Here is a 24,865-nt window from a genome sequence, read left to right on the forward strand (position 1 = left end):
GTGCACACACACAAAAAGGCCACCATAATCATTTCACAATACATACAGGTATCAAATCTTCATGTTGTACACCTTAAATACAATGCTACGTGTCAACGGTGTCTCAATAAAACTAGAAGAAAAAAGATAACAGTGTCCTAAACAAGAGAAATAAAAGGGCATCGAAGCTAGTTCCTTCCATTCAAGTCCTATACTGTTTCATCGGTTGTGAAATCAGAGATGCCTGGTCTTACTCAAAACATCACACTGATAATGTGTTTCACATTCCATTCCACATTATCGCTACTAACCAGAGCTCCAGCAGAGTTTACAGAAAAATATATCTCCCACTGGATCATACCTCATCTCCACTCCCTAAACTATAACAGGCGTTTAAAACATAATACTGTTTATTGGGCAGTTCTCAATCTTTTAGTTTGCACTCTTCTTTAAACAAAAGATTCAGGGAGACAATTATGTCTACAGCAGGCAAGCAAGTGGCAAACAAATGCCTCCAAGTCTGTCTATAAATTCCTCTCCAGGAAGGAGAAGCAGGAGGAAGCAGCTAAACTATGTGCCAGGCACCCTGCCTGATGCTCATCCGGCTAATTTCATCTTAATTACACAGCTGCTCCGAGGGCAGGCGCCTGAGCTCCAGGGGCTGCTACGAGGGTGAGGTCTCCAAGTCAGCTGGCAGAAGAGCTGGAATTGGAATCTATGTGCCCAATTTTCTCCTAAGCCTTATTTTTCTCCTCAGGTAAACATTGGTGGGAGGGAAGAGAAAACAGTTCTGAATTCTCATATCCAGTCCAATAAAATATTCACAAATGGTTTTTACTCAATTAATTTTACCTATCATCCTATTATCTAAATGTTATAGGGAGCAAAATATGAGAAAGAAGTAATGAGAATTCATCAAGTACCACTACTTGCGCTATGGTAACAAAGTCCTATTATTACACAAGGCGGCAGGCATTTCACAAAGACACAAACTGAACAGCATTAACAATGAAAACGTGCACAGGAATGCGTTAACACTTCGGGACAACAGGCTGGACACTCAGCTGGACATGAGCTATTGCATTAATACTATTTCAATGACAAGGGACTGGACAGACATTCGATACTTACCAATTTCATACAGACACACATGTTGGATTTCTCTCTGGTCTACTGCAAGTTCCAGAGCAGTATGGAAGGAAGTCAAGGCACTGTTGATTTGACACTAAGGAAAAAATGAAAACAGTTACTGGCTAAGATCTGTCATTAACATTACGAGCATCCTAATTCAAAAGCATCCCTTCCCTTGGTAGTTAAGCAGATGAAGCAGTATAGAAGGGAGCGATTTAAAGATTTCTGGGAAAACGCCCCCCTTTCCCCTCACATGGTTGTGAGCTGAACAGAGCACAGATCACTTCTCCTTCTGTTCAGTCAGAAGGACCCACCAGTGAGGGCTAGGCCCACACCACCCTCTCCCACAGCGGTCTCTGTGCACACGTGCACTAGAACTTGGTGTATTATCAACATAGTGATTTGCTGATCTGGCTCCTTGGTACAGGTAAGTTCGACAGGAGAGGGACTGCATCTCCTCCTCTTGCATACACCCACCGGGCCCAGAGAGACTGGCCGTCAGTACTGCCCAGGGCCAGTCCATTAGCCCAGGCTCAGCCTCTGCCCGCTCCGGGGCCCCCCTCACGCTCTACCGCACCACTCGGTGCTGTTCTCCGAATGCTGTCACCCCTCCTCTCCCAACACTTCAGAAATGCTCTGAGGGTCCAGATTACACTTCCGACTTTTGCATTGATCTAGCACCGTCCAGAACCCCAACAGACTCTCAAGTGCCTGTCCCACCTTTTCCTGGTTAAATACATTTAGTGTTTTCTTCCATGAAAGATCTCTTTCAAAGTCTGCTGATCTGATGCCACAAGCACCTGGTAAGAGCACCTAAAAGGCACCATCAGGATAAAAGGGAGGTAAACTAAACCGTAAATACAGCAACGACAGGCGTTAAGTATCACGCATCAGTAATAATATAAATCCTAAATGTCCCAAGGACGCGACACAGCCTGCCCTCGCTGACACATGCCCAGGAGCACTCCTTTCTCCCTCCCGCAGGTGCCAGCAGGTGTCTCTCTTCCCGCCCTACACCCAGCCCTCCTCTCTGTGCTTCCCTGTGTGCCTCCCCCTGTTGCTCCCAGGAGACTCCCTTTCCAAGGCCCCCCGCTGCCTCTTCTCCCCCAGGGCAGCCAGGTTGGGGCATGAAGGGTCTTAGAAGAGGGGCTTCTGGCTTCCTTGAGGCCGGACCCACCACGTTCCTCAGCTCCTTGAGTGATGCACGGTCACTGCAGGAGGCCCCAGGACTCCACACAGGGCACAGATGAGTCAGCAAGGAGATCGGCAGGACAGTCTGTGACTCAGGAACACTGGAAGCCAAATGACTCAGTAACCATGGCCATGGCTGGACCAGTAACTGTTCGTGCCCCACAGTAACACTTCACTCTGCTGTCGGCAAGGTTCAGACTGTAGCGTTCAATCCTGCATCACCACCCACGAGTGCTCGGAAGATACGGAAGGTAGCCACGGAAGACACACATCATTGTATCACTAATTCCTGTTCTCAACTAGCTCAACACCTAGTTGAAGGGAACCTCACAGGAATGAAACAGGCCCCCAGCTCTGAAGTCAGACATTTACACTGATTGTGAGCACACAGCCAAGATACCAAAGGTAAAAGGTCAATCAATCTCTTATGAAAAGCAAGTGTGTGTGTGTAGAGAGATCTGGACACTCATTACTCCCATTTCTAACTTTCCCCTTTCTGGATCAATACTTCTTTCCCTGCATCACACATGCACTCAATTTAGCCTACTTGCACAGAAACCACAGGGTTAGGGATTCTGCTTTTGCATGCACCTCCCCAGTTTCCCAAGTTAATGGCATTCAACGATCAGCCCCAGGATATTTCCAGATGCGTCATCACTACCAAGCCGACCCCAGCTGGGGTTCAGTGCATGGCAGTGCAATGCCACGCCGCCCTTCAGAGGGTAGAAAACTACTCGGTGAACATTTATCAGGCAACTACTGGGTGCCCAGGATGGAACTGGACTCCGAAGCCACCAAGATGAGTCAAAACTAAGCTCTGAATGCAAGAAAAGAAAAAAAGAAGCCAAGTAATACTTGCATCACCGTTATTTCTCTTAACCCTCTCAAAAACTCTGAGATGGGTATGGATTAGTTCCATTTTCGGATGAATGAACTGACCTTCAACAATGGTAAGAGCTCAGTCAAGGTCAGGGAGCTAGCAATTGACTAGTATCCAAATTCTGCTCCAACTGCGTGCTTTCTTCAGGGAGAGGGATGCAAGTGTGATTAAGTTAAGAATCTGGAGATGAGGGAGAGTTCCTGGATTACCCAGGAGGCACTAAATGCGATCAACAAGGATCCCTACAAGAGGGAAGCAGAGAGAGGGTTGACACAAGCAGAGAAGGCAATGTGAGAGGATGGAGGCAGAAACTGGAGTGATGTGGCCACAAGCCCAGCAATGCAGGCAGCCACCAGAGGCAAGAGGCAAGGAATGGACTTTCCCTAGAGACTCCGGAGGGAGCGCTGCCCTGCTGACCACCTTCATTTGGGCCCAGAGAAACTGATTTTGGACTTCTGGACTCCAGAACTGTGAGAGAATAAATTTCTGTCGTTTTAAGACATAAACTTTGTGGTAATTTGTTACAACAGCCTTGGGAAACTAGAACAGTATACTTCCTTTAAAGATGAAACTGTGAAGAAAGTCCCAGGCTCTTTGTGTTACAAGCACTTGAATAGAAATGGAAAGTACTGAGACCACTTATGGAGCTTAATGGCATCACCCCAGGAGCAAGCATAACTACAAAATTAATTCTACTTCTAGTCTGATCACTCATTAAAGAAGTACAATGAACAGCCATTAAAATAGTGGAAATACAGTTCCCTTTTCACCAAAACCATTCAGAATAAAAACGACCTGTGGGAGTCTTTATGGTTACAAATTAAAACATCCACAACCCAGCAGAGAAAGGAGGGTTATCCTCAATTTGATACTCGATTCCCAGTTTAATTTTTAAAGAAATACACATACCCCGAAGAAAATATAGAAAATGGATTAGTATGAAACCAAGAATTATTACTATACAGGCTTTTGTCTCGTGATACACTGTGATACAAAAGTGCTGATACACTGTGTCACAAAAACTACTTGAAGCCTCAGTTTCCTTGCTGGTAAAAGGAGAAAAAAATGTTCGCAAGCTTTATCTGCTTCCAGAGGAAGCCATGAAGAATAAAAGCACAAATCTTTGCCAAATTAAATGGAGCATATTTACTGCCAAATTAAAATCAGCAGGACTTACAGCTACAGCACTGTCACTACAGGGATATTGTGTGTTTTTCCAGTTACTCGGGACTTCTTGACAGGTGTATTCTTAGGCATTTTATAACACTTGTGGCAAATGCAAAAGGGATTTGTTTCTCCATTTTATTCTCCAAGTGAACGTTGCTGGTATGTAGGAAACCTGTGGATTTTTGAAAGTTGATTTTGTACATGTCACATTATTATACTCAGGAATTTTTATAATTCTTAATCTCTTTTTCTCTTGGATTTTCCAGGGAGATATTCAAACCATTTACAAGTAACGACAGTGCTGTCTCTTCATTTACAATAGACCATTGTAATTGGGTAGGACCTCCAGTTAAAATACTGAATATTAAGCAAGCATAGCACGTATCCTTGGTTTATTCTAATACAAAGGATGTGTATACGTTATTATATAGTATATACAAATATGAAAAAGAGGACGTTTTAATGTTGCACCATTAAATACAGTTTGCTGCATGTTTTTAGTAGATGCCCATTTTTACCAAATAGAGAGATTTCCTTTCTAATTTGCTAATAGTTTGTTTGGTTTTTTAAAATCTGGGTTGGGTAGTGCATTTCATTAAGTGCCATTTGGGCATCTATTGATAGGACTGAATGGTTTTATCAATGACTTCCTTAATGCAGGGGATAACAGGGATACAGTTCTTGAGGCTGAACCACGAGTGCCTTTTTGGAATAAGCCCTACTAGGTTGTAATATGGAATTTAAAAAATACGTTGCTGGATTTGATTTGCTAATATTTATTTAGAATTTCTACATTCAGAATGAAGTGGAGTTTGTTTAGTGCTCTCCTCTGTAAGTTTTGGTGTCAGAATAATGCCAGAACTTGCAGACTGGCAGAAATTATTTTCATATTCTCTGTGCTCTGGAACTACGTAAATAAATAGCTCACTCTAAACCTATACCTTCCAACTGAATAGTTCATTTGTTTAAATTACTGTAATATAAATTTTTTCTTTTAATGGGCACACAGTATAATGAAGAATGTTAAATACTTGTCAATAGTACCAGATTTCAGTGCCAACTTCATAACCTACACAATTTTGGACCTTAGGAAGTGATTTTTGTTTATACTCTCAGGGATGCTGAAATAAATGAATTCATGTGAATAAAATGCTCTTAGGAAAGGTACATTGTCTTTAAAAAATAGGTATTATCTATAGGTACCTTGTCTCCTGTTAATAGCACTTGGAAATAAATCATGATATTGTTTTCTAACTTTTAGGACCAAGACTTGCAGTAAGTAGCAATTCAGCTCCTCACAAATTATTTCAGAACCCTTGGAGAAATTCCAGATTTGTTTTTAATTAGTAATGTTTATTTTTTAGAGCAGTATTAGGATTACAGCAAAACTGAGCAGAAAACTCAGACTATTTTATTATAAAATAGATTTTTTAAGAATGAAAGAGCTTTCAGTTTCTCATAATTGTGTTTCTGCAAGTTTCTTATTATGTTTAAGAAAAAAAATGCTATTTCTTAGAAATATACAATTTTATGACTGTTACAGTTTGTCAAGTACCATAAAGTTTTAAACAAGCTTTGTTCCATTTAATGCATTTTGCCCTCAATTCTTAAATCATTGCTGTCATTTTAAAAATTTATGTATGCCTGATATATTTTGTCTACTCTTTTACTTTTGTAGCACCATTTAAATTTTTTTAGTTAGCTTGTATATTTATTTAGTTTGTTGGATTTGTCTTTTTTATCCTGATCTGAGAGTTATCTTTTATATAGCAATATGGTAAACATAAATGGATTTAGGTAACTAATACTTTTTATATTAATTTAACTTGTTTTTGTTCCCTTGACAGTTACTTTTTTCTTATTATACTATGTTTTGTTTGCTTCATCCTCTTCAGTCCCTTTTTTTTTTTTTTTTTTTTGGCCACACAGGTTACAGGATTTTAGTTCCCCGACCAGGGATCAAACCCAGGCTCATGGCAGTGAAAGCACTGAGTCCTAACCACTGGACCACCAGGGAATTCCCTGCAGTCCTTTAGAAAATGTAAGTTGTCTTTATAATTCTGCTTGTGGTCACGTAAAGGTTAAAAAAAAAAAAAAAACTAGAGAAATTCCATATTTTATCTAGCAGGTATAATTAGGAGCTGTTTGAGTTAAGATTCTACCACAAATATACAAGTACGTGATCCTGCCTGGAGAGACAGGACAAAGTTAAATGAAACACATAATACAAAGGGATGGACAGACCATGGGCAACATTTTCAACCCAATTTAAAAAGATTAAGTTATTCTGAAGCTATTTCCACATTTATATATATATTTGTTTTTTTTCCTGCAGTATGCGGGCCTCTCACCGTTGTGGCCTCTCCCGTTGCAGAGCACAGGCTCCAGACGCACAGGCTCAGCGGCCATGGCTCACAGGCCCAGCCGCTCCGCGGCATGTGGAATCTTCCCAGACCAAGGCACGAACCCGCGTCCCCTGCATCGGCAGGCAGACTCTCAACCACTGCGCCATCAGGGAAGCCCCACATTAATATATTTTTAAGGTCTTTAGAAAGTAAAGATCTCAAAGTACAAATATGAAGACACAGTAAGTATGAATATTTTTCAGAGTTAGCACTGTAATCTTGGGGTTACTAATGTTACATTCTGTTTTACTCAAAGATTTTCACTAGCAATACCAAGCCAAGAGGATTCTCTCAATTCAGCTACCTAGCAAAAGGTTCCATTTCTAGGGCTGCAAAAAAAAAGAAGGGGGATGGCTTAAAGATGGCGGAAGAGTAAGACGCGGAGATCTCCTTCCTCCTCACAGAGACATCAGAAATACATCTACACGTGGAACTTCTATAGAACACCCACCGAACGCTGGCAGAAGACCTCAGACTTCCCAAAAGGCAAGAAACTCCCCACATACCTGGGTAGGGCAAAAGAAAAAAGAATAAACAGAGACAAAGAATAGGGACGGGACCTACACCAGGGGGAGGGAGCCGTGAAGGAGGAAAGACTCCCACACACTAGGAGCCCCTTCGCGGGCGGAGACTGCGGGTGGCAGAGAGGGAAGCTCCGGAGCCGCGGAGGCAAGTGCAGCCACAGGGTGCGGAGGGCAAAGCGGAGAGATTCCCGCAGAGGATCGGTGCCTACCGGCACTCACCAGCCTGAGAGGCTTGTCTGCTCCCCCGCCGGAGCGGGCGGGGGCCGGGAGCTGAGGCTCAGGCTTCAGTCGGATCCCAGGGAAAGGTCTGCAGTTGGCAGAGTGAAAACAGCCTGAAGGTGTAGTGCGCCACGGCTGGCCGGGAGGGAGTCCGGTTGAAGTCTGGAGTTGCCAAAGAAGCAAGAGACCTTTTCTTCCCTCTTTGCTTCCTGGGCGCGAGGAGAGGGGATTAAGCGCGCCGCTTAAAGGAGCCCCAGAAATGGGCACGGAGCTGCCGAAGAGACAAGAGACCTTTTCTTGCCTCTTTGCTTCCTCGGGCGCGAGGAGAGGGGATTAAGAGCACCGCGTTAAAGGAGCTCCAGAGAGCCAAGGCTGTCAGCACGGACAGTAGAGACGGGTGTGGGACGCTAAGGTTGCTGCTGCCGCCACCAAGAGGCCTGTGTGCGAGCACAGGTCACTCTCCACACCGGCCCTCCCGGGAGCCCGTGCAGCCCACCACTGCCGGGGTCCCGGGATTCAGGGACAGCTTCCCCGGGAGAATGCGCGGCGCGCCTTGGACCTGTGCAGCGTCACGTCAGCCTCTGCCGCCGCGGACTCGCCCCGCACCCGTGCCCCTCCCTCCCCCCAGCCTGAGTGAGCCGGAGCCCCCGAATCAACTGCTCCTTTAATCCCGTCCTGTCTGAGCGAAGGTCAGATGCCCTCGGACGACCTACACGCAGAGGCGGGGCCAAGTCCAAAGCTGAACCCCAGGAGCTGTGCGAACAAAGAGGAGAGGGGGAGGTCTCTCCCAGCAGCCTCAGAAACGGCGGATTAAAGCTCCACAATCAACTTGAAGTGCCCTGCATCTGTGGAAAACCTGAATAGACAACGAATCATCCCAAGTTGAGGAGGTGGACTTTGGGAGCAAGATATACTATTATTTCCCCCTTTTTTTTCTTTTTGTTAGTGTGTATGTGTGTGCTGCTGTGTGAGATTTTGTCTGTATAGCTTTGCTTTCACCATTTGTCCTAGGGTTTGACCGACCCGTTTTTCTGTTTTTTTTAATAGAAATTTTTCTTCCTAATAATTATTTTTTATTTTAATAACTATAATTTATCCTACTTTATTGTCTTCTCCCTTTTTCTTCCTTTCTTCCCTCCTTCCCTTCCTTCCTTCCTCCCTTCTTTCCTCCCTTCCTCTCTTCCTTCCTCTCTTTCTTCCTCTCCACCTTCCTCCCTTCCTTGCTTTCTTCCTTCATTTCTTCCTTTCTTTCTTCCTTCCTTCCCTCCCTCCTCCCTTCCGTCTTTCCTTCCTTCCTTTTCTTTCCTTTCTATTTTTTTCTCCCTTTTATTTTGAGCCGTGTGGATTAAAGGCTCTTGACACCCCAGCCAGGCACCAGGGCTGTGTCTCTGAGGTGGGAGAACCAACCTCAAGACACTAGTCCACAAGAGACCTCCCAGCTCCACGCAATATCAAACAGCGAAAATCTCCCAGAGATCTCCATCTCAACACCAAGACCCAGCTTCACTCAAGGACCAGTAACGAACAGTGCTGGACACCCTATCCCCAACAAAGAGCAAGACAGGTCTACAGCCCCATCCATTAGCAGAGAGGCCGCCTAAAATCATAATAAGGCTACCAACATCCCCAAACACACCACAAGACGTGGACTTGCCCACCAGAAAGACAGGATCCAGCCTCATCCACCAGAACAGAGGCACTAGTCCCCCCAACCAGGGAACCTACTCAACCCACTGAACCAACCTTAGCCACTGGGGACAGCTACCAAAAACAACGGGAACTACGAACCTGCAGCCTGCAAAAAGGAGACCCCAAACACAGTAAGATAAGCGAAATGAGAAGACAGAAAAACACACAGCAGATGAAGGAGGAAGATAAAAACACACCAGACCTAACAAATGAAGAGGAAATAGGCAGTCTACCTGAAAAAGAATTCAGAATAATGATAGTAAAGATGATTCAAAATCTTGGAAATAGAATAGACAAATTGCAAGAAACATTTAACAAGGACCTAGAAGAAATAAAGAGGAAGCAAGCAACGATGAGCAACACAATAAATGAAACGAAAAATACTCTAGATGGGATCAATAGCAGAATAACTGAGGCAGAAGGATGGGTAAGTGACCTGGAAGATAAAATAGTGGAAATAACTACTGCAGAGCAGAAGAAAGAAAAAAGAATGAAAAGATCTGAGGACAGTCTCAGAGACCTCTGGGACAACATCAAACGCACCAACATTCGAATTATAGGGGTCCCAGAAGAAGAAGAGAGAAAGAAAGGGACTGAGAAAATATTTGAAGAGATTATAGTTGAAAACTTCCCTAATATAGGAAAGAAAATAGTCAATCAAGTCCAGGAAGCACAGAGAGTCCCATACAGGATAAACCCAAGGAGAAACACGCCAAGACACATAATAATCAAACTGTCAAAAATTAAATACAAAGAAAACATATTAAAAGCAGCAAGGGAAAAACAACAAATAACACACAAGGGAATCCCCATAAGGTTAACAGCTGATCTTTCAGCAGAAACTCTGCAAGCCAGAAGGGAGTGGCAGGACATATTTAAAGTGATGAAGGAGAAAAACCTACAACCAAATTACTCTATCCAGCAAGGATCTCATTCAGATTTGATGGAGAAATTAAAACCTTTACAGACAAGCAAAAGCTGAGAGAGTTCAGCACCACCAAACCAGCTCTACAACAAATGCTAAAGGAACTTCTCTAGGCAAGAAACACAAGAGAAGGAAAAGATCTACAAGAACAACCCAAAACAATTAAGTAAATGGTAATAGGAACATACATATCAATAATTACCTTAAATGTAAATGGATTAAATGCTCCCACCAAAAGACACAGACTGGCTGAATGGATACAAAAACAAGACCCATATATATGCTGTCTACAAGAGACCCACTTCAAACCTAGGGACACATACAGACTGAAAGTAAGGGGGTGGAAAAATATATTCCATGCAAATGGAAATCAGAAGAAAGCTGGAGTAGCAATTCTCATATCAGACAAAATAGACTTCAAAATAAAATCTATTACAAGAGACAAAGAAGGACACTACATAATGATCAAGGGATCGATCCATGAAGAAGATATAACAATTGTAAATATTTATGCACCCAACATAGGAGCACCTCAATACATAAGGCAAATACTAACAGCCTTAAAAGGGGAAATCAACAGTAACACAATTATAGTCGGGGACTTTAACACCCCACTTTCACCAATGGACAGATCATCCAAAATGAAAATACATAAGGAAACACAAGCTTTAAATGATATGTTACACAAGATGGGCTTACTTGATATTTATAGGACATTCCATCCAAAAACAACAGAATACACATTTTTCTCAAGTGCTCATGGAACATTCTCCAGGATCGATCATATATTGGGTCACAAATCTAGCCTTGGCAAATTTAAGAAAATTGAAAATGTATCAAGTATCTTTTCCGACCACAACACTATGAGACTAGATATCAATTACAGGAAAAGATCTGTAAAAAATACAAACACATGGAGGCTAAACAATACACTACTTAATAACGAAGTGATCACTGAAGAAATCAAAGAGGAAATCAAAAAGTACTTAGAAACAAATGACAATGCAGACACGATGACCCAAAACCTATGGGATACAGCAAAAGCAGTTCTAAGAGGCAAGTTTATAGCAATACAATCATACCTTAAGAAACAGGAAGCATCTCGAATAAACAACCTAACTTTGCACTTAAAGCAATTAGAGAAAGAAGAACAAAAAATCCCAAATTTAGCAGAAGGAAAGAAATCATAAAGATCAGATCAGAAATAAATGAAATAAAATGAAGGAAACAATAGCAAAGATCAATAAAAGTAAAAGCTGGTTCTTTGAGAGGATAAATAAAATTGATAAACTATTAGCCAGACTCATCAAGAATAAAAGGGAGAAGACTCAAATCAATAGAATTAGAGATGAAAAAGGAGATGTAACAACGGACACTGCAGAAATACAAAAGATTATTAGAGATTACTACAAGCAACTGTATGCCAATAAAATGGACAACCTGGAAGAAATGGACAAATTCTTAGAAATGCACAACCTGCCGAGACTGAACCAGGAAGAAATAGAAAATATGAACAGACCAATCACAAGCACTGAAATTGAAACTGTGATTCAAAATCTTCCAACAAACAAAAGCCCAGGACCAGATGGCTTCACAGGCGAATTCTATCAAACATTTAGAGAAGGGCTAACACCTATCCTTCTCAAACTCTTCCAAAAGACAGCAGAGGGAGGAACACTCCCAAACTCATTCTACGAGGCCACAATCACCCTGATACCAAAACCAGACAAAGACGTCACAAAGAAAGAAAACTATAGGCCAATATCACTGATGAACATAGATGCAAAAATCCTCAACAAAATACTAGCAAACAGAATCCAACAGCACAGTAAAAGGATCATACACCATGATCAAGTGGGGTTTATTCCAGGAATGCAAGGATTCTTCAATATACGCAAACCAATCAACATGATATACCATATCAACAAACTGAAGGAGAAAAACCATATGATCATCTCAATAGATGCAGAGAAAGCTTTTGACAAAATTCAACACTCATTTATGATAAAAACCCTGCAGAAAGTAGGCATACAGGGAACTTTCCTCAACATAATAAAGGCCATATATGACAAACCCACAGCTAGCATCGTTCTCAATGGTGAAAAACTGAAACCATTTCCACTAAGATCATGAACAAGACAAGGTTGCCCACTCTCACCACTCTTATTCAACATAGTTTTGGAAGTTCTAGCCACAGCAATCAGAGAAGAAAAAGAAATAAAAGGAATCCAAATAGGAAAAGAAGAAGTAAAGCTGTAACTGTTTGCAGATGACATGATACTATACATAGAGAATCCTAAGGATGCTATCAGAAAACTACTAGAGCTAATCAATGAATTTGGTAAAGTTGCAGGATACAAAATTAATGCACAGAACTCTCTGGCATTCTTATACACTAATGATGAAAAATCTGAGAGTGAAATTAAGAAAACACTCCCATTTACCATTGCAACAAAAAATAAAATATCTAGGAATAAACCTACCTAAGGAGACAAAAGACTTGTATGCAGAAAACTATAAGACACTGATGAAAGAAATTAAAGATGATACAAATAGGTGGAGAAATATACCATGTTCTTGGATTGGAAGAATCAACATTGTGAAAATGACTCTACTACCCAAAGCAATCTACAGATTCAATGCAATCCCTATCAAATTACCACTGGCATTTTTTACAGAACTAGAACAAAAAATTTCACAATTTGTATGGAAACACAAAAGACCCCAAATAGCCAAAGCAATCTTGAGAACGAAAAATGGAGCTGGAGGAATCAGGCTCCCTGACTTCAGACTATACTACAAGGCCACAGTAATCAAGACAGTATGGTACTGGCACAAAAACAGAAATATAGATCAATGGAACAGGATAGAAAGCCCAGAGATAAACCCACACACATATGGTCACCTTATCTTTGATAAAGGAGGGAAGGATATACAGTGGAGAAAAGACAGCCTCTTCAATAAGTAGTGCTGGGAAAACTGGACAGCTATATGTAAAAGTATGAAATTAGAACACTCCCTAACACCACACACAAAAATAAACCCAAAATGGGTTAAAGACCTAAATGTAAGGCCAGACACTATCAAACTCCTAGAGGAAAACATAGGCAGAACACTCTATGACATAAATCACAGCAAGATCCTTTTTGACCCATCTCCTAGAGAAATGGAAATAAAATCAAAAATAAACAGGGCTTCCCTGGTGGCGCAGTGGTTGAGAATCCGCCTGCCGATGCAGGGGACACGGGTTCGTGCCCCAGTCTGGGAAGATCCCACATGCCGCGGAGCGGCTGGGCCCGTGAGCCATGGCCACTGAGCCTGCGCGTCCGGAGCCTGTGCTCCGCAACGGGAGAGGCCACAACAGTGAGAGGCCCATGTAACGCAAAAAAAAAAAAAAAAAAAAAAAAAAAAAAAAAAATCAAAAATAAACAAATGGGACCTAATGAAACTTCAAAGCTTTTGCACAGCAAAGGATACCATAAACAAGACCAAAAGACAACCCTCAGAATGGGAGAAAATATTTGCAAATGAAGCAACTGACAAAGGATTAATCTCCAAAATTTATAAGCAGCTCATGCAGCTCAATAACAAAGAAACAAACAACCCAATCCAAAAATGGGCAGAAGAACTAAATAGACATTTCTCCAAAGAAGATATACAGATTGCTAACAAACACATGAAAGAATGCTCAACATCATTAATCATTAGAGAAATGCAAATCAAAACTACAATGAGATATCATCTCACACCAGTCAGATTGGCCATCATCAAAAACTCTAGAAACAATAAATGCTGGAGAGGGTGTGGAGAAAAGGGAACACTCTTGCACTGCTGGTGGGAATGTAAATTGATACAGCCACTATGGAGAACAGTATGGAGGTTCCTTAAAAAACTACAAATAGAACTACCATACGACCCAGCAATCCCACTACTGGGCATATACCCTGAGAAAACCAGAATTCAAAAAGAGTCAGGTACCAAAATGTTCACTGCAGCTCTATTTACGGTAGCCAGGACATGGAAGCAACCTAAGTGTCCATCAACAGATGAATGGATAAAGAAGATGTGGCACATATATACAATGGAATATTACTCAGCCATAAAAAGAAATGAAACTGAGTTATTTATAATGAGGTGGATGGACCTGGAGTCTGTCACACAGAGTGAAGTAAGTCAGAAGGAGAAAAACAAATACTGTATGCTAACACATATATATGGAATCTAAGGGAAAAAAAATGTCATGAAGAGATTAGTGGTAGGACGGGAATAAAACACAGACCTACTGGAGCATGGACTTGAGGATATGGGGAGGGGGAAGGGTAAGCTGTGACGAAGTGAGAGAGTGGCAGGGACATATATACACTATCAAATGTAAATTAGACAGCTAGTGGGAAGCTGCTGCATAGGACAGGGAGTTCACCTCTGTGCTTTGTGACCACCTAGAGGGGTGGGATAGGGAGGGTGGGAGAGAGGGTGATGCAAGAGGGAAGAGATATGGGAACACATGTATACGTATAACTGATTCACTTTGTTGTAAAGGAAAAACTAACACACTATTGTAAAACAGTTATACTCCAATAAAGATGATTTAAAAAAAAAAAAAAAAAAAAGAAGTGAACATGGAGACAAAGCCAAGTTCTTTCAGGGACCTGGCCCAGACTCTAGTGCCAAAGGGACACCAAGTTCCAGACTTCCCTGAATCTGAAATGCCAAGACTCCACTTCCCAAGCAAGCAGTTTCCTTCTGTACCACCTCCAAGTTGCATTTCACATTGAATGACATCACTAACTCACAAACAAAAAGGTCTCAGCTCAGAGCCAGTCTGCTGGTATTCAAATGATGCTGGTATCGCCTAATTCTGTGGGTTAAACTCCAGAGCTGAGAGCACCGGGCAGTGGCAAACTGAAGGATGTTCGCCACTGCAAACACGTTCCTGTGGACCCAGCTGCTGGGGAAGGCACTGCCTGTGTGGATGGCGCTAACATGCATTTGCCTTGGGGAATTTTCAGTTCTGTTAGACAAGTAAGCTTGTGAAACAGGCACATTCTCTCAAGATGTTAACTCCCGAGATGTGTTAATACAATAAGTACTTAGCAAGTGGAGCGTGTGTGTGTGTTAGAAGAATGGAAGGGTGAAGAGATATCTCATACTCAAAAGACCAAATACACAAAACACACTAAACAGTCAGAATACTAACCATACATGAGAACTGAATATCCATGAGGTCTTAAATCTGACCTCCCATTGTTGATGCCCATCCTGGCACCATGTGTCCTCTGCCCAAGAAACACCAACAAAACCCATGACGGTCCATCCAGCCATTTAATTAGCTGTGGCCAAGTGTACTCATCCCTGTGGGTTTCTGATCAAGTGTGTCACTGGCCCAGGGCAACTCGCACCTATGGGCCCTTCTCTCCTTGTACCCCCTCTCCTGTCAGTGAGGAAGGCTGATGTGTGGAGTGAAGCAGGACACTGCACATCGTGTACCCAGGACCCAGCTAGCATGGCCCTTCCACCCCACTTGCACCCTGTCCTAAGAGTGTTAACCCATGCTACCTTTTCCCGCTTGCTCCTGGCTGTGTTTTACATTGATTTAGTAAGCTATGTGATTCAAGCCCATTTTAATTTGGCCTGTGAGTCTTTCTGTTCTGGGACCTCTGGGAGAACCTGCCGGGTAATATATTTGAATGCTACCAGGGTACCACTGACATCTATGTGAAAATAAAGAGGAAAACCCCAAGTGCCTGGGAGGAGACACTCACTGGCACTGCTAACTGTTATGGGTTGAACTGTATCACTCCCCAAAATTCATATGTTGAAATCCAAACCCCCAGGATCTCAGAATGCAACTGTATTTGGAGATAAGGTCTTTAAAGAGGTAATCGTATTAAAATGAAGTCTTTAGGGCAGAACCAAATCCAATACGACTGGTGTCCTTATACAAGAAAAGGAGATGAGGACAGACGTGTGTGCATACAGAGGAAAGACCATGCGAAAACAGAGGGAGCAGGCTGCCGCCCACGAGCCAAGGAGAGAGGCCCCAGAAGAAATCAACCCTGCCCACCTTGAGCTTGGACTTCCAACCTCAGGACTGTGAGAAAATCAATTTCTGTTCTTTGTTATGGCAGCCCTAGGGAGCAAATACACCAACTAACTGTCAGAGGCATCCTTTCTTCAGGGAGCCATCCGCCCCCTCTCCACCCTCATGTATGTGGTGGGAATGGAAAGGGTCCTGCTTCTCGGAAGAATTGTCTGGTCTCAGAGAGGGTATGAGTACCCTAGCTAAGCCAGGTAAATCACAGTACCCACCCAGCTCAACACCCACCTCTGGAGTTATTCTTACCAGTGATGAAGGTGGGCAGGTTTAGTCTCTGTCTGTGTGCGGGCACTCACATATGTGGTGCATCAGTTATTTCCTAAGTTATATTGTATAATAATGTGTATAAATACTAGACTACCTGCCCCAAAGGTTTTACCAATTTTACACATGTGCCAACGGTTTATAAAAGGCCCATTTCCCTAAACTTTTTCCAACACACAACATTTTTAATACTAGCCAATCATTTTTCAGTGTTGTTTTAATGTGCATCTCCTTGATTGTATCCTGAGGTTCATATGATATTGGCCATTTGTATGTCTTATTTTATAGCTTGTCTGTTTAGGTGCTTTGACTATTTTTCTTTTTGTATGTTTATATTTACCCTTTTAATATGTTCTAATTTTGCAAGAGCTCATCCAAAATTAAGGATGCCAACACTTAATCATTTGTTTCCTAGCTTTTTCTTTTTTTAACTTTTATCATTTTTTTATAATATATAAGTTATTTGGGGGTCAATTGTACAAATCTTTTGATCAATGTATGACCAATTCTATCAATCTTTCCCTTAATGTTTTGGTTTTAGAGTTATGACCGCACAGTCCTTGATGGGGGATGATGGAGCTTTTACTACTACTATAAACACTGACTCTATGAATTCTGCATAATTAAGGAAAACTTTTCAAAATGCCATAAATATATGGGCTGCTCCCATTCTGACAAAAACCTAGGAGCTAGAGAAACAGAACAATCATTACAGCACAATTAAGTGGAAAGAGCAAGAGACCAGAGTGTTCATTCACTACACACACACACACACACACACACCCTCTCTCTGGGCAGACACAAGGTGGGTAGTAATAAAGGGGACAGGGTGGGCATAATGGGAGCTGGTGGTGGTCAGCTACCCACAACCACCACCATTCATCTGGCCCTTGTTACTGTCTTGTACAATTACCTTTTCATGCATTTACACTGCTAACTTCATAATTAGATTATAAGTTCATCTGGGGACATAAGCTTTTTCTACTTCTCTTGGCATCCCCCCAGAAGGCCTTTTCCATAACAGGCTACAAATCTCTGATTACACACAAATAATGGAATAGAGGAGTAATGTTTTCAGCACCTCCACACAAATGGACAGCAACCCCCTTGGAAAATGAGTTATGTAACCAAACAGAATAATGCACCAGCTGCAGAATTTCCTTCGTCTCTCAACAGTCAGGCACACGATTTTGACAAAAATTTGTGATGGAAAGTGCTTTATACTGAATTTACAACCAAGACAAGATTCTGTCTAAATAGGAAAAGCCCTGACCAAGCACCATGTGCTTAGTCAGCACTTAGCTGTATCCATGTTACATTATTTAAGGCTGACAGGGAAGGCACTGTCCTCCTTTTACAGACAAGGACACAGGCTCAGAAAGCTCAGCCAGCCAGGAATTGGAAGAGCCCATTTTGAGCTGAGCTACACTATGGTGCCATTTAAAACTGCAGAGAAGGAATTTATGAAAGATAGCAGTAAATTTAAAAGAAATATGTTTATGTTAAAGGCACTATCAAAGAATTTTAAACAGTGAAAATGATAATGCAAAGAATTAACTCAGAAAAACAAAGACTACAGAAATACAGAAAAACAAGTCTACAAAGAATCACGCTACTCAAAATAAGACAGCAATTCAAGATAAACAGATAAACCTGGAAAATAGATGGAGAGGATTAATATCCATACAGACTTTTATGAGAGAAATAAATAGAGGCCATAATCAGGAGAGTGACTTTGAAAAGTTTTCCTAGAACTGAACGACATTCTCTGTGAAGGAAGTCAAATGGGCAAGCTGGTATGTGGGTTTTTCCAAAGAGGAATTAAAGACAAATTGTAAACAGAAGAAATAATGCCAGGTAGTTACAGTTCTGAGATTCAAGATCCATGAAAAAGTTTTTAGAAAAGCTTTGAGAAAATTCTTTCCTTTTAAAGTTTACAATTCAGTGGCTTTTAGTATATTCACAGAACCATGCAATTTGTAAGCTGGAAGAAATCTTAAAAATCAAGTAGCCTAGTGTTTCTCAAGTGTGTTCTACCGAATGCTTCTAAGTCTCACAGGCTACAGTATGAAAAAGAATTTTCCTGGCCAATTAACCTGGGTAAAAAAAGTATACTTGCAGACTCTATGTCCCTCGTGATGCAAAACTAAAGTCTCTGAGAAGCCCCAGGATATCCTGATTTAAACGACATGGAACCTCTTTTCATGGAACATGTACTAACTAGTCCATCAAATCAGTGCTCCCAGTAAGACGTTTCAGAAAAACACTGATGTATTCCAGCCCCCCTGATTTTCCAGATAAAGAACCAGAGCCAGAGAAGACTGGCTTAACTGAGGTCTCACTGCTCTTCCAAACTGACGTGTGAGCACCCATGTGGAAGTAGAGAGGGTTTTCACTCTTCACGAAACAGCCAACACCAAATCTTCACACTTTTAGTCCAGTGCTCCTTCTACAATGCTACGCGCCCAAACCTGAAGGTCTGAAGCAGTATGACAACAAACTCCCATAGCTAACAAGTCCTCTGTAAGAAGCCACAGAGAAATTAGGACTCGTACACGAAACAAAGAAACACACAGATTAGGAAACTAATGTGCCCACACATTGAGAGTCCAAAATCATAAAGAAAAACAGAAAAGTTCAATATGACACTATGAGAAAATATAGAATTTCACAGATGAGCTCTGGACAGGGATAGGTAAAAGTAGGGAACACTATTTCCTAAAACTAGCTCTGTGCCACCCAGCAATGGGAGTTTGCTGTACACTTACTGTCCTCAGAAGAGTGAGGAACAAAGACATGAAACACTACCTGTGTGGATATGTGAACCCATGTTCAAAATGGCAGACAAGTAAAATACAGTGATCATCTTTTCAATCAAACATTAAGGAAAAATCTACCCCTGAATAAGCAAGCAGAAACGGAAACAAACAAGAACAATAAACACAACCCTGAGAGCAAAGGAAAACAACATGCGTGCTTCATATACACAATTAAAGATGAACAAGAAAGTCCTCTATGAGAAGGGAGGTTGGGATTGAGAAACAAAATCAAATCATCTGTTGCTTCCGGGGTCAACCCTACTCCACCCACCTCTCTCCACCAAATGCTCCAGCCCCAATGAGCTTGTATCTCCCCATTATCTGGCCTTTTCTTGGATCTGGGCTTGAATGCAAGCTCATCCTCCATGCTCTCACCTCTCACCTGCAAACTCCTACAGACTCTTCAAGAGCCAACCCAAATACCTCCAACTCCTGGGTCTTTTCCAGATGCGAGGGTTGCACCGTGGGTGAGCCACACCGTGCTTTCCCTTCCCATAGGCCTGTTTTTATGTTCTCAAAGCCTGGCCACATCTGCATCTGCTTACATGCCTGCCTGCCACGTGGTCCTGATCTCCCCCAGGGCATGAGCTCTGTCCCTGTGGCTGTTAACGCATCAGCCCCAGCAGAAGCCCCAGCAGGGCTGTGGTCATGTCATTACACCAACAAGGACCCACGCTCAGAGTCCCAGGACAGCATGTGCCTCCCAGATTATCACCTCCCTAAATCTCAACAGGGAAACTATGCCCAAGGTACCAACCAGGGGCCCACCTTGACAAGGAGGGAAGTGAGGCTTAAAGAGATTAAGTGTCTCATCCAAGGTCACTCAAGCCAAAGTAGAGGAGCCAGGACTCAGCCTGGGCAGTCGGCCTCCAGAGCTGAGCCACTTAGTCGTGATCTGTATCTTATTATATCACAATATCACAGCCCCCCACACACTCTCAGTTAACCAATGAAATGCAAGCTGAATTTCAAGGAATACAATCAAATCCTTAAACAAGAATACTAATACTTCACTATTCTAATAAGACAAATACAATAAAGTATTAAGAAAATGAACTATAAAACAAACTAAATTAAGAAAAACTAGAAAGAAAATGGAAGTAGAAAATGCATTGATAAAAAAATCAAATCTCTCTCTATAAAAGCCCATACGATAATCTAAAGCCCAATCATAAAATGAAGAAAACACAAATTTATAAAAATACCACAAATAATAAAAAGTAATACCACATTTACATGTCTGGAAATAGTCATCATATGTTTAAAAGTGGAAATGAGAAAAAGTAAAATATAAAACTAAGATGAATATAACAGTTAGTAGATGTCTTAAATTAAGATTCTTGAAGAAATAAGAGAAATTATTAAAGAATTAATTTCAAAAGGGTACTTAACAATGACTAACCAAAAAATACATTCAAATGTTTAATTACCTTAAGTGACTTGCTTCTCCAAAACGTAGAAAAAAAAAATTCCATTAATCAACTCATTTTTTTAAAATACCAGGTTTATTTCTAAAGCCCAAGAATAAGCCCTCCTGAACATTTATATTTACATTTATACTAATATTTAAATGTGTTATTTGCTAGTAAGTTACATATATGGTTTATTGCCCATATATAATATTACATTTAGAATTTAGAATGTATATATATGGAACTTATCAGCAAATAAAAGCTAAAAAGAGAAATGGGTTGAGAGATAAGGTCTGAATTCTAGTTCCTCCTTAATCCAAAATAACTATGTACACATGCATACTTATTTTATCTGAACCCACGTTTACTATACATATGACAGGACAGATGCAGGTTAAAAAAAATTATAAAGTAATGAGAGATAGAGTGACATGACTAAAAGAAGAGATTCTCAGAAATGAATAAGAAATATTATAAATATTAATTAAAATTTCCCTATAATATACAGAACCTGACAAACTGAAAGCTGAGTATTATGTGAGAAACAAGTGGATAAAAATACTAAATAATATATATTTTTAAAGGCAACAGTGATTTATTATATTTAAGACATAAAATCACAATTGTCAAAACCATGTAATATTCATTTTAAAACATCTATAAAAGGTAGAAAATAAAGATATTTCAAAAACAGATTGCATCTATCTTAAGGATTTAGTTCAATAACAGGAAGAGAAATACCCTTAAATTAATGTTACTATTCCTGAATCCAACAGGTATCAGAATTAAACCATACCCATCTCCACACGCAAAGAGGTATGAGAATATAAGAGTTCTTAAAACATCATTTTACAATCTGAAGAAAACAAAATAGTCTATGTTTCCCAGTTTGAGAAGATAAATTTTATTTCTGAAAAAATGAAATCTATTAAAAACTGTGTGTGTGTTTGAATGTTCAAATTTTCACAATAAAATATAAAGACAGTTCTCAAAAATGACAGTAATAGAAGAGGGGAAATATATGATAAACATAACTTATGATTACATTATACAATAGAATTTGGGCAAATACATGAGAAAAATATTTCTTACTCAAAAATCAAACTTGATTGGATCAACAGTTTATATCCAAAGAAAAAGAGAATATATATTCATATAGAAAATACACACCCTCAGCAACACGTTTTGGAAACATCTCTGAGATATAATTCAAATATCATAAAATCCACACACTTAAAGTATGTGTGGTTTTTAGTATATTCACAGAGTAGCACAACAATTACTACAATCTAAGTTTAGAGTATTTTCATCACCCCCAAAAGAAACCCTATACCTATTAACAGTTACTCCATACTCTCCCTCACCATCCACAAGTAAGCAATAAGCTATTCTCTGCCTCTGTAGATTCGCATACTCTGGAGACTTCACATAAATAAAATCACACAATATATGTTCTTTTGTGACTGGCTCTTTTCACTTAACGTGTTTTTAAGGTTCATCCATGCTGTAGCATGTATCAGTACTTCATTCCTTTTCATTGCTAAACATTATTCCATCGTATGGATACACATTTGTTTATCCTTCATCAGTCAATGGACATTTGAGTGGTTTCCGCTTCTTCGCCATTATGAATAATATGGACATATGTTTTCATCTCTCGAGTGGAACTTCTGGGTCATATAATCAATCTATGTTTAACATTTTGAGGAACCACCAAACTGTGTTCCAAAGTGTCTACGCTATTCTACTTTCCCACCAGCAATGAATGAGGGTTTAATTTCTCCACATGCTTGTCTACACTTGTTATTGGGTGGTCTTTATTACAGCTACTCTGGTGGATGTGAAATAGCATCTAATTTTTTAAAATTAATTTATTTATTTTTGGCTGCATTGGGTCTTCGTTGCTGCGCACGGGCTTTCTCTATTTGCGGCGAGCGGGGACTACTCTTCATTGTGGTGCGCGGGCTTCTCATTGTAGTGGCTTCTCTTGTTGCAGAGCACGGGCTCTCGGCATACGGGCTTCCGTAGTTGTGGCTCGTGGGCTCTAGGGCGCAGGCTCAGCAGTTGTGGCACACAGAAGTCCCCTCACTTGGTCTTGATTCGCATTTCTTCATAATGACTTACGATGTTAAGCATCTTTTCATGTGCTTATTGCATATATTCTTTGGAGAAATGTCTCTTCAAATCCTTTGCCTATTTTTTAACTGGGACCAAACCCGGGCCCCCTGCATTGGGAGCGTGGAGTCTTAGCCACCGGACCACCAGGGAAGTCCCGTTTTTTCACTTTCTTGATGGTACTTTTTGCAGCACATAAGTGTTTTTGATGTAATGTTGAAGCTGACCTTTGAACAATGTGGGAGATAGGGGCACCAACCCTCCACACAGTTGAAAATCCGAACATGATTTATAGTGGTGCCTCCATGTCCATGATTTAATCAATTGTGGATGGTGTAAGTACCGTGGTATTTACTATTTTTTAAAAAATCTGCATATAAGTGAACCTGCTCGGTTCAAACCCATGTTATTCAAGAATCGAATGTAGTTCAATTTACTTATTTTTTCTTTGACATCATGTCTAAGAAAGCATTGCCTAACCCAAGAGTTTTATAGTTTTAGCTCTTACATTTAGGGCCGATGACCCATTTTGCATTAATTCTTATACATGGTGTGAGGTAAGGGTCCAACTTCATTCTTTTGCATGTGGGTATTCAGTCGTCCCAAAACCATTTGTTGAAAAGACTATTCTTTGCCCATCAATCTGTCTTGGTGCCCTTGTCAAAAGTCAATTGATCTGTGGATGTTAAGATTTATTTCTTGACTTCATTGATCTTTATGTCTATTCTTATGCCAGTACCACACTGCATTGATTACTTTGTAGTAAGTTTTGAGATTATGAGTTAAATATCTTCCAACTTTGTTCCTCCCTTTCAAGATTGTTTCACCTATTCTGGGCTCCCTGATTTTAGTATCAGTTTGTACATTTCTGCAAAAAAGCAAGCTGTGATTTTGATAGGGATTGCACTGAATCCATAACACAATCAAGGGAGTACTGCCATCTTAACAATATTGAGTGTTCTGATACATAAACACGAGAGGTCTTACTGGTAATGTCTAAGAACTATCTTTAAACTGCTTTAATTTGTATCATCATGGAAATAAAAAAATAAAACTATGCAGTGAGACACTGCTGCTAATACCATGTACAAAATAATGAATGATTATACTCTGGCTCACTATCTCTTGAGTATCATCTCTTATCATTTAGCAAAAGCTATAGAGCTGTTCATACTCTTTGATTCTAATAATGACACCACTGGAGCTATAGCCAAAGGAAGTAATTCAAGAAAATAAAAGGGAAAAATACGCTAAGATATTTATTGCAGTACTTTCTATCACGGGGAAATACTGGGAAATCATAGGGAAACAACTATTAAATATCCCAATATCCCAACAATGGGAAATATCAAATTAGTAACACAATGGAAATCTAAATAGTTTCCATACCAGTTATTTACAAAAACTATGTTAAAACATGCAAACATTAGATTTGTAAGCAAAAGTGCCTAAAGTCTAATATGTGTCTATTAAAGATCACAAAACAACTTGAAACAAAACAGCTTAGAATTTAATTATTGCTGGGTTATTTTTATGAAGTTGCTTAACATCTTACAATAAAGTATTATGTATGTGTTTTAAAAAGAGAGGCCCCGCCTTGTCACCTGTAGCATGCAGAAGGACATGCTGTGACAACCCAGTTACTCACATGTGATTCGGCATTAATGTCACTGAGTAGCGGAATCGGTTTAGCAGTATTACTGTCAAGGACACCTAACAATAGATCATGCATTTAACCCCTACCCTTAGGACCAGGGTTAACGTAGGCAAGGGAAAACTCATTCTCTTATGCACATTTAGTGAGCTTAGGGATATAAATCAATGTTAACCTTCTACTTGCTTTTCAACCCAACAACTTGTAAAGATAGAGTTAAAAGAATAGCAAATGTATTTAACCTATTAGCAATTTGGGTTATCATCATCTCATTTCAGAGACCAGAGTCATTAAACCACACAGTATGGATTTATCACAACGGAAAGTGAAGACAAATATATCCACCTCTCCTACACCATATTAAGCCAACCTCTTATTTTGTGTCCTTCTGGGA

The 24,865-nt window shown here is 40.5% G+C and overlaps 1 protein-coding gene across 6 annotated transcripts in view; it reads right to left on the reverse strand.

Annotated features, from left to right (window-relative positions):
* The window catches only part of TTC39C (tetratricopeptide repeat domain 39C), a 111,866-nt gene that overhangs the window by 16,641 nt on the left and 70,360 nt on the right, over positions 1 to 24,865 (reverse strand). For all 6 annotated transcript variants that reach the window (XM_059040923.2, XM_059040924.2, XM_067015206.1 and 3 more), the window contains one exon: positions 1,111 to 1,204. In XM_059040923.2, the coding sequence (XP_058896906.1) occupies positions 1,111 to 1,204 (94 nt within the window). The remainder of the gene's footprint in view (positions 1 to 1,110; positions 1,205 to 24,865) is intronic.

The sequence above is a fragment of the Kogia breviceps genome, chromosome 15 (genome assembly GCF_026419965.1).
Source record: "Kogia breviceps isolate mKogBre1 chromosome 15, mKogBre1 haplotype 1, whole genome shotgun sequence".
NCBI classification, from domain to species: domain Eukaryota; kingdom Metazoa; phylum Chordata; class Mammalia; order Artiodactyla; family Physeteridae; genus Kogia; species Kogia breviceps.